This window comes from Globicephala melas, chromosome 14, assembly GCF_963455315.2.
Source record: "Globicephala melas chromosome 14, mGloMel1.2, whole genome shotgun sequence".
In the NCBI taxonomy this organism is placed as follows: Eukaryota; Metazoa; Chordata; class Mammalia; order Artiodactyla; family Delphinidae; genus Globicephala; species Globicephala melas.
The window spans coordinates 63,306,395-63,321,049 of NC_083327.1; the positions used below are offsets into that span (position 1 = coordinate 63,306,395).

The 14,655-nt window shown below is 40.2% G+C and overlaps 1 protein-coding gene across 1 annotated transcript in view; it reads left to right on the plus strand.

The window, feature by feature from the left end:
• Nucleotides 1-12,775: 12,775 nt before the first annotated feature.
• Nucleotides 12,776-14,655, plus strand: part of ARFGEF3 (ARFGEF family member 3) — a 190,466-nt gene continuing 188,586 nt past the window's right edge. The window contains exon 1 of the mRNA XM_030853353.2: nucleotides 12,776-12,891. Coding sequence (XP_030709213.2) covers nucleotides 12,807-12,891 — 85 coding nt within the window. The 5' untranslated portion in view covers nucleotides 12,776-12,806. The remainder of the gene's footprint in view (nucleotides 12,892-14,655) is intronic.

Sequence of the window (14,655 nt, forward strand, 5' to 3'; positions counted from 1 at the left end):
CTCTGTGAATGTGGTTTTTTTTCCACAGGCTGCAGGATTGTAGTTCTTCTTGCTTCTGCTGTCTGCCCTCTGGTGGATGAGGCTATCTAAGAGGCTTGTGCAAGTTTCCTGATGGGAGATACTGGTCATGGGTAGAGATGACTCTTGCTCTGGTGGGCAGAGCTCAGTAAAACTTTAATCCGCTTGGCTGCTGATGGGTGGGGCTGGGTTCCCTCCCTGTTGGTTGTTTGGCCTGAGGCAACCCAACACTGAAGCTTACCCGGGCTCTTTAGTGAGCCCAATGGCAGGCTCTGGGAGGTCTCACGCAAGGAGTACTACCCAGATCTTCTGCTGCCAGTGTCCTTGTCCCCACAGTGAGCCACAGCCACCCCCCACCTCTGCAGGAGACCCTCCAACACTAGCAGGTAGGTCTGGTTCAGTCTTCCCTGGGGTCACTACTCCTTCCCCTGGGTCCTGATGCACACACTACTGTGTGTGTGCCTTCCAAGAGTGGAGTCTCTGTTTCCCACAGTCCTGTCGAAATCCTGTAGTCAAATCCCACCAGCCTTCAAGTCTGATTCTCTAGGAATTCCTCCTCTCGTTGCTGGACCCCCAGGTTGGGAACCTGACGTGGGGCTCAGAACCTTCACTCCAGTGGGTGGACTTCTGTTTTATAAGTGTTCTCCAGTCTGTGAGTCATCCACCCAGCAGTTATGGGATTTGATTTTACTGTGATTGCGCCCCACCTACTGTCTCACTCTGGCTTCTCCTTTGTCTTTGGATGTGGGGTGTCTTTTTTTGGTGAGTTCCAGTGTCTTCCTGTCAATGATTGTCCAGCAGCTAGTTGTGATTCTGTTGTTCTCGCAAGAGGGAGTGAGAACACATCCTTCTACTTCACCATCTTGGTTCCTAATCTCAAGACTGATTTCTTTTTGATATTGGTTTTTATAGCAATATGCATAGCTAATTAAACTTAAAACCTTTTCCTTTAATTTGATCATAAGATCTTACAAAGTCCCTTTATTTTCTTTTTTAAACTTATTTTTATTTTTAAAAAATTTTCACACATTTCTCCCACCCCTCCCCCACCCCCCACCTCTGGCAACCACCAATCTGTTCTCTATATCTATGAGCTTGATGGTTTTTGTTTTGGGGCTCTTTTTAGATTGCACATATAAGTGAGTGAGATCCTATGGTATTTGTCTCTCTCTGTCTGACTTATTTTACTTAGTGTAATGCCCTTGAGGTCCATCCATATTGTCACAGATGGCGAGTTTCATTCTTTTTTATGGCTGAATAATATTCCATTGTGTATATATACCACATCTTCTTTATCCATTCACCCACTAGTGGACACTTAGGTTATTTCCATGTTTTGCCTATTGTAAATAATGCTGCAGTGAACATGGCGGTTCCTATATCTTTTTGAGTTAGTGTTTTTATTTTCTTCAGACAACTACCAAGAAGTGGAATTGATGCATTGTATGGTAGTTTTATTTTTTAATTTTTGGGGAATGTCCAAAATGGTTTCCACAGTGGCTGCACCAATTTACATTCCCACCAACAGTGCATAAGCGTTCCGTTTTCTCCACATCCTCGTCAACACTTATTATTTCTTGTCTTTTTGATAATAGCCATTCTAAAATGTGTAAAGTGATATCTCATTGTGGTTTTGATCTGCATTTTCCTGATGATCAATGATGTTCAGCATCTTTTCATGTACCTGTTAGCCATCTGTGTGTTTTCTTTGGAAAAACGTTTATTCAGACCTTCTGCCAACTTTTTAATTGAATTTTTTTGCAGTTGAGTTGTATGAACTTTTGTGTATTTTTATTGTTAGCCCCTTAACAGATGTATAATTTGCAAATATTTTCTCCCATTCAGTAGGTTGCCTTTCACTTTGTTGATAGTTTCCTTTGCTGGGTAGAAGCTTTTTAGTTTGTTGTAGTCCTACATGTTTATTTTTGCTTTTGTTGCTTTTGCTTTTGGTGTCAGATTCAAAAAATCATTGCCAAGGCATACATTAAGGTGCTTATTGCCTATGTTTTCTTCTAGGAGTTTTATGGCTTCAGGTCTGATGTCAAATCTCTAATTCTTTTTTTTTTTTTTTTTTTTTGTGGTACGTGGGCCTCTCACTGCTGTGGCCTCTCCCATTGCAGAGCACAGGCGACAGACATGCAGGCCCAGTGGCCATGGCTCGTGGGCCCAGCCGCTCCGCGGCATGTGGGATCTTCCCGGACCGGGGCACGAACCCGTGTCCCCTGCATCGGCAGGCGGACTCTCAACCACTGCGCCACCAGGGAAACCCTCTGATTCATTTTTAGTTAATTTTTGTGCATGGTGTAAGATAGTGGTTGAGTTTCATTCTTCTGCATGTCATTGTTCAGTTTTCCCAACCCATTTATTGAAGAGACCATACTTACCCCATTGTACATTCTTGGCTATATTACTTTAGCTATATTCAAAGCTATAGTAATTAAAACAGCATGGTATTGGCATAAAAATAGACATATAGATCAATGGAACACAGTAAAGAGCCCAGAAATAAACCAACACACATATGCTCAATTAATTTATGACAAAGGGGCCAAATGAATTTTAAAGTCATCCATTTCTCCTCCATGAAAACACCTGTTGGGAATTTCACTGGAATTGCTTATTACCCAATATTTCATCTTCTTTATACAAATGAGGTATATCTCTCCATTTTCTTGGATCTCCTTAAAATTCTTCAGTAAAGACTTGGAGTATTCTGAACAAAGGACTTGCACACATTTTCTTATATTCATTCCTAGATGCTTTATATTATTTTATGCTACTAAATTTTGGGGGGTTTTGCTCGTGAATAGAAATGCAATTGTCTTTTTATATTAATACTACATCTAGAAATCTTGCTAAACCCTTATTATTTCTGAAAATTTATCTGTAGATTCTTTTAGATTTTCCTTGTAAATAATTATATCACCTACAAATAATGACTATTTCATTTATTCCTTTTCTAATTCTTGTACTTTTTTTCTTGTTTCATTGTGCTGCCTAAGATCTTTAGTCAGTATACAGTTGAATAGAAGTGGTGACTGGAACATTCTTATCTTGGGTCTATGTCCCGTCCTTCTTTTTGGTGCTTGCTTCAGAATCAGAATCTCAAATGGACACATTGTTGAGGAATAATAAATGCTTCCATAATATGCTATAGGGCTCTTTCTCTAACCTTCTGAGGAATTTTCAATACATTGTGATGCTGAAGAATAGCAATACTGGTTCTTTCCTGCACTGTTTGTGGAAACAGATATCTGTGTACCTTGATCATATTCTGGCAATAAGTTGTCAAACCCTTTTACTGTGTATGCTTTTTGACTCAGCACTTCCACTTCTAGGAGTTTACTCTAGGAAGGTATGTACGGAGGTAGGGAAGTAATATAATAACTAAATGTTCATTGAAGTCTTCTTTATAATAGTAAAATCTGGAACCAAGAATACAGATTGAGTCATACAACAGGAATAATAAGCAGCCATTAAAAAGGAAGACTTGTCTGTGACAAAACATTGAGTGAAAAGAGGCAGAATGTATAAGAACATGTATAATGTTACCTCATTTGCATAAAAGTATACCAATATTTACACATACATATACACATCTACACACACAGATTTATCACGACTATGAGAAAGGCTGTTCATTAAAATTTTTTTAATGAGTAGGTGTCAAGCTTTTTGGGGTTATTTATTTTATTGTTTATAATGTTATATATAATTTTATGTAGCCTTAAGTTTGTGTGATTCCCCTTTCCCTACCACCTTGTTTCCTCATGTTCTAATTGCCTTAATAACTCAGAACTACAATTTTCATCATCCCATACCTTGAGAACTCTCGCATCTCTAGATTACCATTTTCAGCTTGGCCTCTATGTGCTATGATGTGAACTAGCAAGTGCTCCAAGGGGAAAAAGTAACTGTAAACAATTGGCTCACTTTTGTGCATTCCCCTTCACTCTAGGATCTTGGCCCTTCAAGTCCTGGAAGTTTTGGTTGCTTTTGATGCCTTCAAACAATGCTTTTAATTTTTTAAATACAGTTTTACAATTGCTTTCAACAGTAAGTTTGTTCCAATATAAGCTGCTGTTATCATAGCCAGAAGCAAAAGTCCAAATGTATCACATTGAAGTACATACTAATTATTACTAAAATAGAAAACTGTTTTACAAATAAAGGAATCATTTTTCAATGTTATTAATTATTAATATTATCTATTTTGCATATTTAATTTTTATCCTTATACAAGGGTACACTATATATTATATAAATTACTTAAAATGTATTAAAAATCATTTACTTTTTTAACATCTTTATTTTTAACATCTTTATTGGAGTATAATTGCTTTACAATGATGTGTTAGTTTCTGCTTTATAACAAAGTGAATCAGCTATACATATACATATATCTCCTTCCTCTTGCATCTCCCTCCCACCTTCCCTATCCCATCCCTCTAGGTGGTCACAAAGCACCGAGCTGATCTCCCTGTGCTATGTGGCTGCTTCCCACTAGCTATCTATTTTATATTTGGTAGTGTATATATGTCAATGCCACTCTCTCACTTCATCCCAGCTTACCCTTCCCCCTCCCCGTATCCTCAAGTCCATTCTCTACGTCTGGGTCTTTACTCCTGTCCTGCCCCTAGGTTCTTCAGAACATTTTTTTTTTAAATCCATATATATGTGTTAGCATACGGTATTTATTTTTCTCTTTCTGACTTACTTCACTCTGTATGACAGTCTCTAGGTCCATCCACCTCACTACAAATAACTCAATTTTGTTTTTTTTTTATGGCTAAGTAACATTCCATTGTATATATGTGCCACATCTTCTTTATCCATTCATCTGTCGATGGACACTTAAGTTGCTTCCATGTCCTGGCTATTGTAAATAGAGCTGCAATGAACATTGTGGTACATGACTCATTTTGAATTATGGTTTTCTCAGGGTGTATGCCCAGTAGTGGGATTGCTGGGTCGTATGATAGTTCTATTTTTAGTTTTTTAAGGAACCTCCATACTGTTCTCAATAGTGGCTGTATCAATTTACATTCCCACCAAAAGTGCAAGAGGGTTCCCTTTTCTCCATACCCTCTCCAGCATTTGTTGTTTGTAGATTTTCTGATGAGGCCCATTCTAACAGGTGTGAGGTGATACCTCATTGTAGTTTTGCATTTCTCTAATAAAAAATAATTTACCCTTTTAAATGCTCAAGATCACAAATGATTTTATAAACCATCTTCAAATTAAATGCTATTTTCCTAGGCTGAATTTAATACAAAATTGAATTTAACCCAAAAATAAGGTTATTTTACTTTTAGATTATACCGGTGCATATTTGGGTTAAATGATGTTGCAAACAAGTCTCATTAATATACTGTGAGTTAGGCATCAGAGTAACTGAAAAGGTCAATGATTTGAATATCAGGTAAAATAAGTTTGGAAGGGAGATTTGAGCTGGAAATATGGATTTAGCACCATCAACCTTTGTGATCAGCATTTGAGGCAATAGCAAATTCACTAGGTATTACCAGACTTGGAAATTTTGCTGAATTGGGACTGCTTCCTAAATGTTCATAGACATTTAGGTTCAGAGACTAAGGCTCTCAATACTTCAAGGAAGTCTTCTATGCATTCTTAGTCATCTCTCTTTCCCTTTTCCAAACTTTTGGTCCTCTGTCTATTCACTTCTCCTCCTACACTCAATAAATGTCTTCCTAATTCACAAGAAAAGCAGAAGCTATCAGGTGTAGCTCCCACAAATTCCTGTCCCCACATCAACAAACTAAACACTATCAAAACTCAGTCTCCTGGCTTCCCCTCCTTGTCTGAAGATTGCCCTTCATCCCCTAACTGGACCAACGACTCTGTCTGTACTCTAAATACCATCTTCCCTATATTCTTAGAATACTTGTTTCACCCATTAGGCTGGCTACCTCCGACCTCTTCAGCTTCTGCCTTTATGTCTTTTTTCTGTATAATATGCTTTCCATCAAATCTCCTGCTGGTCTGGTGTTTTTCAAATTTCAGTTCTCTACCCATTAGTGGATTGTAAAATCAATTAGTCTGTTTCATCAGATAATATTCTTTTCAGAAGTAAAGTAATGTGGCACCTTCAATATCAGAATGCCATGTGTATATATATTTTAAATGGTGCTGTCCACATTGCAGCAAGTACTGGGGAAACCTGAGTTGAGTGACAGCTGGTGGAGGGGATGTAATGGCTATATGCATTGGCTGGGAGTCAGCCGGCCATTCACTGTTCTGTTCACTGCTATCTCATTTGATTTTCTGGATTTGACCATAATGGTATCAGGAAGTTAATGTTGTATAGTTTAATGTGTGTCAGTGTAATTTACAGTTAATCATGAAATGAAGTTTAGAAGAATTTATCCACTATTGGCAAGACTTCCCATCAAGTTTTGGTTATACGTTTTTTTGGATTAGGTGTAATTGTTAGGTATTTTTGGCTTTGCAATAATTGTACATTTTAATCAAACCTGTATAAGCTATTCTCAAAATAGTTTATTTTATTATTACAAGAAATGAGAATGATGATGTAAAAAGCACAGAAGGATGTTCTGGTTGAACTGCCAGATCTGGACCTACAAATAGTGAAAACATTGGAAAAAATGTTTCTTTTAATCAATAAATTTTAAAATTTGAGCTTAATCAAAAAAATTAATTCAAGCCTTCTTAATAAAGATTAAATATAGTTTGTCAAATGCTCAACACCATTGAAACTTTATTATTTGTAATATTTTTGCAAATGAAAGCTTAAGTTTGTACACACACATATAAACTTGGAAATACAAGCCAAACTGGTTGGTAAGGCCCTCAAATATTTTCAAAGAAAGAAAAAAAGACATAAATTTGTCAACACTATTTCAGGTCAGTTAATGAAAAAATATTACTATCATATTTAGTTGCATATGTGTGGCGAGAGAGAAAATTACTCACATAGTTACTGAAAAAACTATTCTCAGCATACATGGACATGGTGAATATGATTCTTAATGATAAATCAGCTGAGAAATTTAAAAATATACTTCTAAGTGATAAGACATTCTCTTAAACACATTTGTGGTTCTATAGAACATATAGAATAGAATTAATACTTATTAGGCCGATGTGAGCAGACATAGGTTATGTGACTCTACTTAACAAAAGCACTAATATACTTTCAGTTTACGCCAAATGTATATGACAAGACAATTTTTATAAAGGATTTATTGTGTTGTTTAAATTTAACCTAACCCATAACTGGTTTAAGTAACCTGATAAAATTAGAAAAATATATTATTTGGAAAACATAAATTAAACTGGTAAATTGTAGCAGAATTGCAAGTGATTCAGAAGTAAATATGACCAGGAAACACAACAAAGTAATTTAAAATATTATTAGAAATTACCATCTACTTTACTATTTGGAATTACTGTTTCACACATTGTAAAGATTTGGCATCTTAAGGATTCTACTGAGTCTTTACTGAATCTCTTGAAAACCAATCATAGTTGTTTGATTTCATTAAGAGAAAGCACCTTTTGATGTGCTTTGTTCAGAAATTCAAGGTGTGGCTGAGATTAGCTGTCACCCACCAAATCCTCCTCTCTCCGCCACAGGAACAGAGCTGTGGCAGGGGTCCTGGGGGCACAGACGGACTATATTGTACCCAGGTGTGTCTCTGCAACTGTCTTCACCAATGGAATATAGGAAAATGGATTTGTGTGACATCTACATCTGAGACCTGGACTCCTTTACTCTCTCTTCCTCTTTCTGTGAACTAGAGCACAACCTGCCTAGGACCCATCCTTGGTCACACAGATGGGAACAACTTGCTCTGGGATGGTAGAGGAGTAAAATGTAAGGTACATGGTCCTTGAATGATCTCCTGGAACTGCTGTATCAACCTGCACCACCAACTCAAGACTTAATTTAAGTGAGAAATAAAAGTCTGTGTTCTGTAAACCACTGTATTGTTGGATCTTTGTTAGCCTTTCCATTGAATAATATGTGCATATGTTATATCATACTGGAGTAATTGATTGCTATGAGGAAAATACTAATTAAGTTATATGAACTAAAAAACATTTTTCTGTTTAAAAGCAATCTCCTTTGGCTAACATTTTTGGAGATGATGTTTCAGTAACAAAATTGGCACATATAACTAGATTTTTTTTGACATTTTTAATTAACTGAATTTGGATCTATAGGGAAAAAGTAAAAATATATTTCAAGATGTTGACGATATCCAACAGTTACAAAATACATTTTAAGTAATCACTGTGGTTACTATATGTCCTCAACATTTTGCAACACAGGAAGAGAACATTATTAATGAAAACATTTTGAATGGAATAAAATGAAAGATACTAATAATATTCCGAGTATTTGTTTGAAACTTCAAACATTTCCAAAAAAGAAATTTGAAATATGAAGGAAAAGCATTTAGATAAAAGATCCATTTGTTTTTTAAAATCCCAGATGCATATTTGAGTTAAAGTTGATGCCCAAAGAAGGAAACTAATTACTAATACTTTGTTATTCAAATATCTTGAAGAATGATTATAAGTTTATCACCATTTTAGATTAAGATTAAAGAAGACTTCACTGAAATTTGCAATTTCTATCGCTAAGTAGAGTATATTGTTATTAATGGCATCCACACCACTTATTTGTGTGTGAACCAGTTTTTAACCAACATAACTAAAAACAGTGGAAAGAAATAGACATCAAAGCACAAAGCACCTGTGTTACGCATGTAGCATCGTATTCATGTCTCCAACCTGGATTGAATTCCAAATGGGTAAGTGTGCCTGCAACAATGCATAAAAATCATATTTAATAGTAATTCTATTTTATTTAACAGTAAGTATTTTTCTAGAAATAAAATTTTTGTTTCAGTTTTTTTTTTTTTTTTCTTTTCTCTGGTACGCAGGCCTCTCACCGCTGTGGCCTCTCCCGTCACAGAGCACAGGCTCCGGACACGCAGGCCCAGCGGCCATGGCTCACGGGCCCAGCCACTCCACTGTATGTGGGATCCTCCTGGACCGGGGCACGAACCCATGTTCCCTGCATCAGCAGGCAGACTCCCAACCATTGCGCCACCAGGGAAGCCCTGTTTCAGTTTTTTAATCCAGCTATACATGTACCTATGTGTATACTGGGTGGATTCAGGACATTTTTTGCTGTGAGTTGACATTTTTTTAAAACAAAGGTCTTTTAACTATTCTACTCTTACTTTCCTTCACAGCCAATATCTTGAGTGGGTTATTTAGACATGTGTTTCTACCTGCTCTTAATCCACTGCAACCAGATTCTGCCCTCATTATTCTTCTGGGGCAGGCTTCCTGACTAAACTCTCACATCCATTTAATCCTTTTTTGTGTTTATCTTTGTCCTCTGTGGCCATTGACCTTGTTGCCCGGATACTACTTTTATTTCATTTTCCCACCACTTAAAAAAAATAATTTGCAATCATAAAAGTAAAAATGTTCAAGGAAGAAGTAAACTCACCTATAACCCCATCAGAGATAAGCACTGTTAATAGTTTATGTTTATTTTCCATTTATATATATGTACATATTTTAAAACATATGTACATCCATATCAAATATTTAAATAATAAAATGGGGCTCATTTAGCGCAAAGAAGTACATAGCATTTTACAACCTTCTATTTCATTTAACTATACAGTAGAAACTGCTTTTCATGTCATTCAATATTTCTCTCCTGCATTAATCTTAAAGGCTATATACTTTGCTGCTTTATGGATACATACATCATAAATTATTCATCCATTTCTCTGTTGCTGGACATTTAGATAGTTTTCAATTTTTAAAGATAATTGAATGACACACTGAAATCCTTGTGGAAAAAAACCAAAACAAAACCTTTATCCACTTCCATAATCACTTGCTTAAGATGAATTTCTAAAAGTGGGATTTCTGGGTTGGAGCCATACCTCTGCTATAAACACATTCAGAATCCCTCCAGGAATGGGTACCAAGTTATCCTTCCACCAGCACCCATAACATGAGAGGACCTAATTGGCCAGCTCCTTACTAACACCAGGCAATAGTATTTTAAACCTCTTAGCCAATTTTATTAAAAAGAAAATCACCTTTTATTGAAAGATTTTGTGCCCTTTTGATTAGTAGTTGCTTGAACACTTTTCATAGGTTGTGTCATTTGTATTTATTCCTCTGTGAAATGACTTCATATTATTGCCTATTGTTTTAAAGTGTGCATCTGTTTTTTTTTAATACTTTGTAAAAGCTTTTTTACAAAGCTATTGAATCATTTTATCTCTGAAATATTATTTTTCTGGTGTATAGCTTAAGTGAATTTGTTTTTAATTATAAAGATAATAATCTTAAAAAGAGTAAAAAACATAACTACACATAAAATTAAAAGGTGAGTTACTCTCTTTTCAATCTGCTCCTCAGAATGTCATTTGCTTTTCATTTTTTGTATGGAACTTTTGACGTAAAGCTTCTACATATTGAAATAGTCAAATCTGTTTGCCTTTCAGTTTCTTCCTTAGCTGGTTTATTAGAAATAATCTTAATGCATTAAGATAAGTATATTCACTTACATTTTCTTCTAAACCTTCTATGGTTCAGTTCTTAAATTTAACTCTTTAACACATTAACACATTTGTAATTTATTTCTCTATATGGTATAAAGTTGTGATCTCTCTCTCTATGTATATTTCCAAATAGTTAACAATGTAGTCTAACATAATTATATTATCGACTACAGTGTTTTTGAACTTATTTTTTTTAGCACTGGAAACACTTCTTCAAATGATGGTTTCATAAGGTGTGTGGATGTGAGGAGAAGGGTCCCTAGGGGGCTACACTTTGCAAGTTTTGCCTCCTCACTACCAAGAGGGCTTAAGCAGCAGTCTGAACGCACCCCATCTGTTGGACGCCCTCCTGCGACACTCCCTCTCCTGGCTGCCCTCCTTCCCGCACTGCGGGTTTCTAACTGCTCCTTCTCAGCCTCCTCTGAGGGCACTTGCTCCTCTGACCATCATTTGAGGGTAAGAGGCCCCCAACTTCCTCTCTGGCCTCCTGCTCTTCCCATTTGATCCACTGCCTCCCAGCAACCTTTGCCAAATCCTAGGCATCAACAATTATCAATACTTGATGGTTTCAAATCCTCATTTCTATCTCGGAGCCCTGTCCTGAGTTCCTGCCCATAAACAAGACACCTTATGGTATCTCATTACCATTTCAACCTAAACGTGTTCAAAACTGAACTCATATACCCCCTGGATTCCAAACCCTTCTCTTCCTCTCTTCTTTAACTTAGAGGATGGGGCCACCATCCTCCCATTTTCCCAAACAAAAATCCTGGAAGTTATCCCATATGTTACTACCTCGATCAGTCAGTAAATCCTACTGCTTCGACACCTTAAATATCTCTTGCTATATTTTCCTCTGTTCCTTTCCATCTATCATCGGCTTAACTTATTTCTAGATTACTGCAGAATCTTCTTACTCCTTTCCCAGCTGCCAGTCTACTCCTCTGAAATGTAACTTCCTCACTACCACCAGTTACATTTCTAAAGAACAACGAAAATGCTTAAAATCCTTTCTTAGTTCCCAACCGCAGCTTGCACAACAGGAAAAAAAATGAGACTCCAGATAAGACTCCTGCTTTCCTCTCCTTTCTTCCTGCAGCAACCATCCTAGGGCTCCCATCGCTGAACCCGACATGAAGTTCTTGAAACACAGGTGCTCTCCCAAGAGTAGAGGTCCTGCCTCACACTGCCTTCCCCATCCGGCCCCCCACGTCCGCGTCCGCCTCCCAAGTTCGGCCTGAAGGTTCTTCATTGCTGAAGCTTTCTCTGTCCACCTCTCCCACCCCTACCCAAGTCACGTAGCCCTTGTGCGCCACTCCCCCGCCCGCCCCCGCCTTTATTTTTCTTCAGAGGAAAACAATTCAGGTCAACAGAGGAATGGAAAGGGAATAAAGAGAGATTTTTAAAAGGGGTTTTGGATGCAAGAGTGTGTTTCGAGTCCAAATCTTGTTGCTTTGGGAAGTACCTTAACCTGTGTATAAGGAGGATGTTCATCACACACACACACACACACACACAAACACACACACACACACACACACACGTGAGATGGTGTGGAATACATGGTTGGGCAGAATCACAGTCTATTCACAGGTAACGCCCGAGCCTGGCACAGAGGATGGCCCAGAAGAGCTGCTCATCACTAACGAGGGAGCAGCGCCTGGACGGCGGGACGCAGAGGGCGCCACGCCACCCGGCGCTGGGAGCTCAGCGAGCCGGGGCCGGGCCGCCCCAACTCCGCCCGCTCCGGATGGGGGTGTGGCGGGAGCAGCGACGAGGCCCCTCCCCGCCCGCTGCCGGCCGCAGCCAGACGCTCCCTTGGGCCGAGCCCGGCCAACGCCCAGCCTGCGAGCCAGCCCAGGACGTCCACCTCCACCTTTCCGCGAGCCTCCCTGCCCCCGGGACCGCCTCGGGGGCCGGGGCCGAGTCGCGGCCTCCGATCCCCAGCCCGCCGTCGCTGTGGCCGTCGCCGCGCGCTGGGCGCACCTGACCCGGCGGGCGGGGCGGCGGGCGGGGCTCCGGGCCTGACGTGGCCGCTGCATGGAGCGGGCGTGATTCATCAGCCGCCGCGCGGGGTCGGAGCGGGGCGAGCGCAGCGGCAGCCTAGGCGCCCAGGGCCGGGTTGCGGTGGCGGCGGCGTCCCCGCGGGGCCTCGCGTGCGCTCCCCTTGCTGTCTGCGGCCGGCCCCCGGCGAAGGTCAAGATGGAAGAGATCCTAAGGAAGCTGCAGAAGGAAGCGTCCGGGAGCAAGTACAAAGCCATCAAAGAGAGCTGCACCTGGGCCCTTGGTAAGCGCGCCGAGCGGGGCGCGGGGCGTAGGGCACCTGCCGGTGGGTCCTGCTCGCCGCCGCCGGAGGGTCGCGCGGGCTGGCTGCAGTGGCCCCTCTGCGTGGGGGGCTTTCGCTGAGCATCTGTGATCGAAGCATTTCGCGCAATTGCGAGAGTTGCCTCGGTAAACTGATGTGTGATACGCGAATTTGGGTTCGGGCGTTGACATCCATCCGCCTCCCCTCTGGTCTCTTTATCATCTTCCAAACCTTAACGGGGAAACGCCGTCCTCCCCTCTGGGCGGCCCCTTTCTTCAGATCCCCAGCACGGCGGATGGTGGTCACCCATCTCCGAATCAGGACCGCAAGCCGGTGGGAATCCAGGGGCCTGATTCTGAAGCGCCTGTGGGCAAGAGGGAAGTTGAACCATCAACCCCCATCTCAAAACCTTGGCGAGTGTAACCGGGAAGGAATAGCTTGTTTAATTTGATTCTCCTGATAGAGGCCAGCTTGTTAAGTATTAGCTTTCATGGTTATTCTACATGAAGAATAACGTACGGGTGGGATGGTGTTACCTCTGCAATTCTGTTGTCGTCTGCCCTTCAGACAGGTGGGATTTTAGATTTGTGAGCTGTGCAAGCATTGAAAGAAGTTCCAGGTAGCAAATTTGTGTTTCCCATCAGACTCAGGTTGTAGAACTCAACCTCGGAGAAAATTGAATGACATTCCAATTAGGCAAGAACGTGGGCAATCAAAATTGCCTGGGTGGGAATGCAGAGAGATCGGGAGCATGCTCAGGTGACAGTGATGCTTAAGGAGAAAAAAAAAAGGAAAGGCGAAGGAGAAACCAGGGCAGCTCCCTTGGCCTCTGGCCTTGCCCAAGCCTGCATGGGATCCCTCAGTTGCCACTTAATTAAAACATAAAATTGAATCCCTTTCTCTCTCAACCAAAGAGCCATCAGTGCTTGTCATGACACCGTACTGTGGTACAGCCTGAAAGGAGATAGAGAAGGGCTATTATAGCAGGTTTTCCACTAAATAGAGAATTCTGATGGTGCTTTAGGTGGTGACTCGGTTAATATTTAGGTCTGAATTCACGTATGTTTGAGTGTGTGTGTACACAGCCACATCATTTTTTTTTTTTTAATGTCTGCCTATCATCACAAAATTTCCTAGAATGTTGTCTAGGAAGTTTATCTCATAGGCAGAATCAGAACTTGACCATTTGTTTATTGTTAGAGGAAAAAAAAAATGGACCAGGTACATAAGAGAGAAGCAAGGCTCTTAAAGCCACAGTACTATTTTTGCATTGACATTGTCATTCAGCAGAGTGATCAGGGTAGATTCTCAAATGCCTCTAATGAAGGGTCACAGATGGCTGGGTAACATAATAAAGCAGGGCTGACTGCGCTCTAAACATGCTATTCCTTGTACTCGTTATTATTTTGCTGTAAGTTAAGCAGATTTAGATAACAGGGAGGAGGAGAGGAATCTAGTATTTTTAATTTTCATGTCGATACTCAACATCTTGTTAAGTTAAAGTGCAGTGTTGCCTAGTTTAGGTCCTTGAAGTAACCGGGAAGCCCAGAGCTGAGGCGGGTAGATGATCTGAGCAGAGCCTGGAGTCCAGCCTGCCTGGAAGAGTAGATGTGATTCTTTTCCCAGTGGCTGTTCTTAGTAAGCAAGAAGAGATGGGAGCTCATGAAACAGTTAAATAACAGTGCGGGGAATTCATTGTGCAGGTTGGAATGAGTAAACCAGGAAAAGAGATCAAAGAAGAGGGGA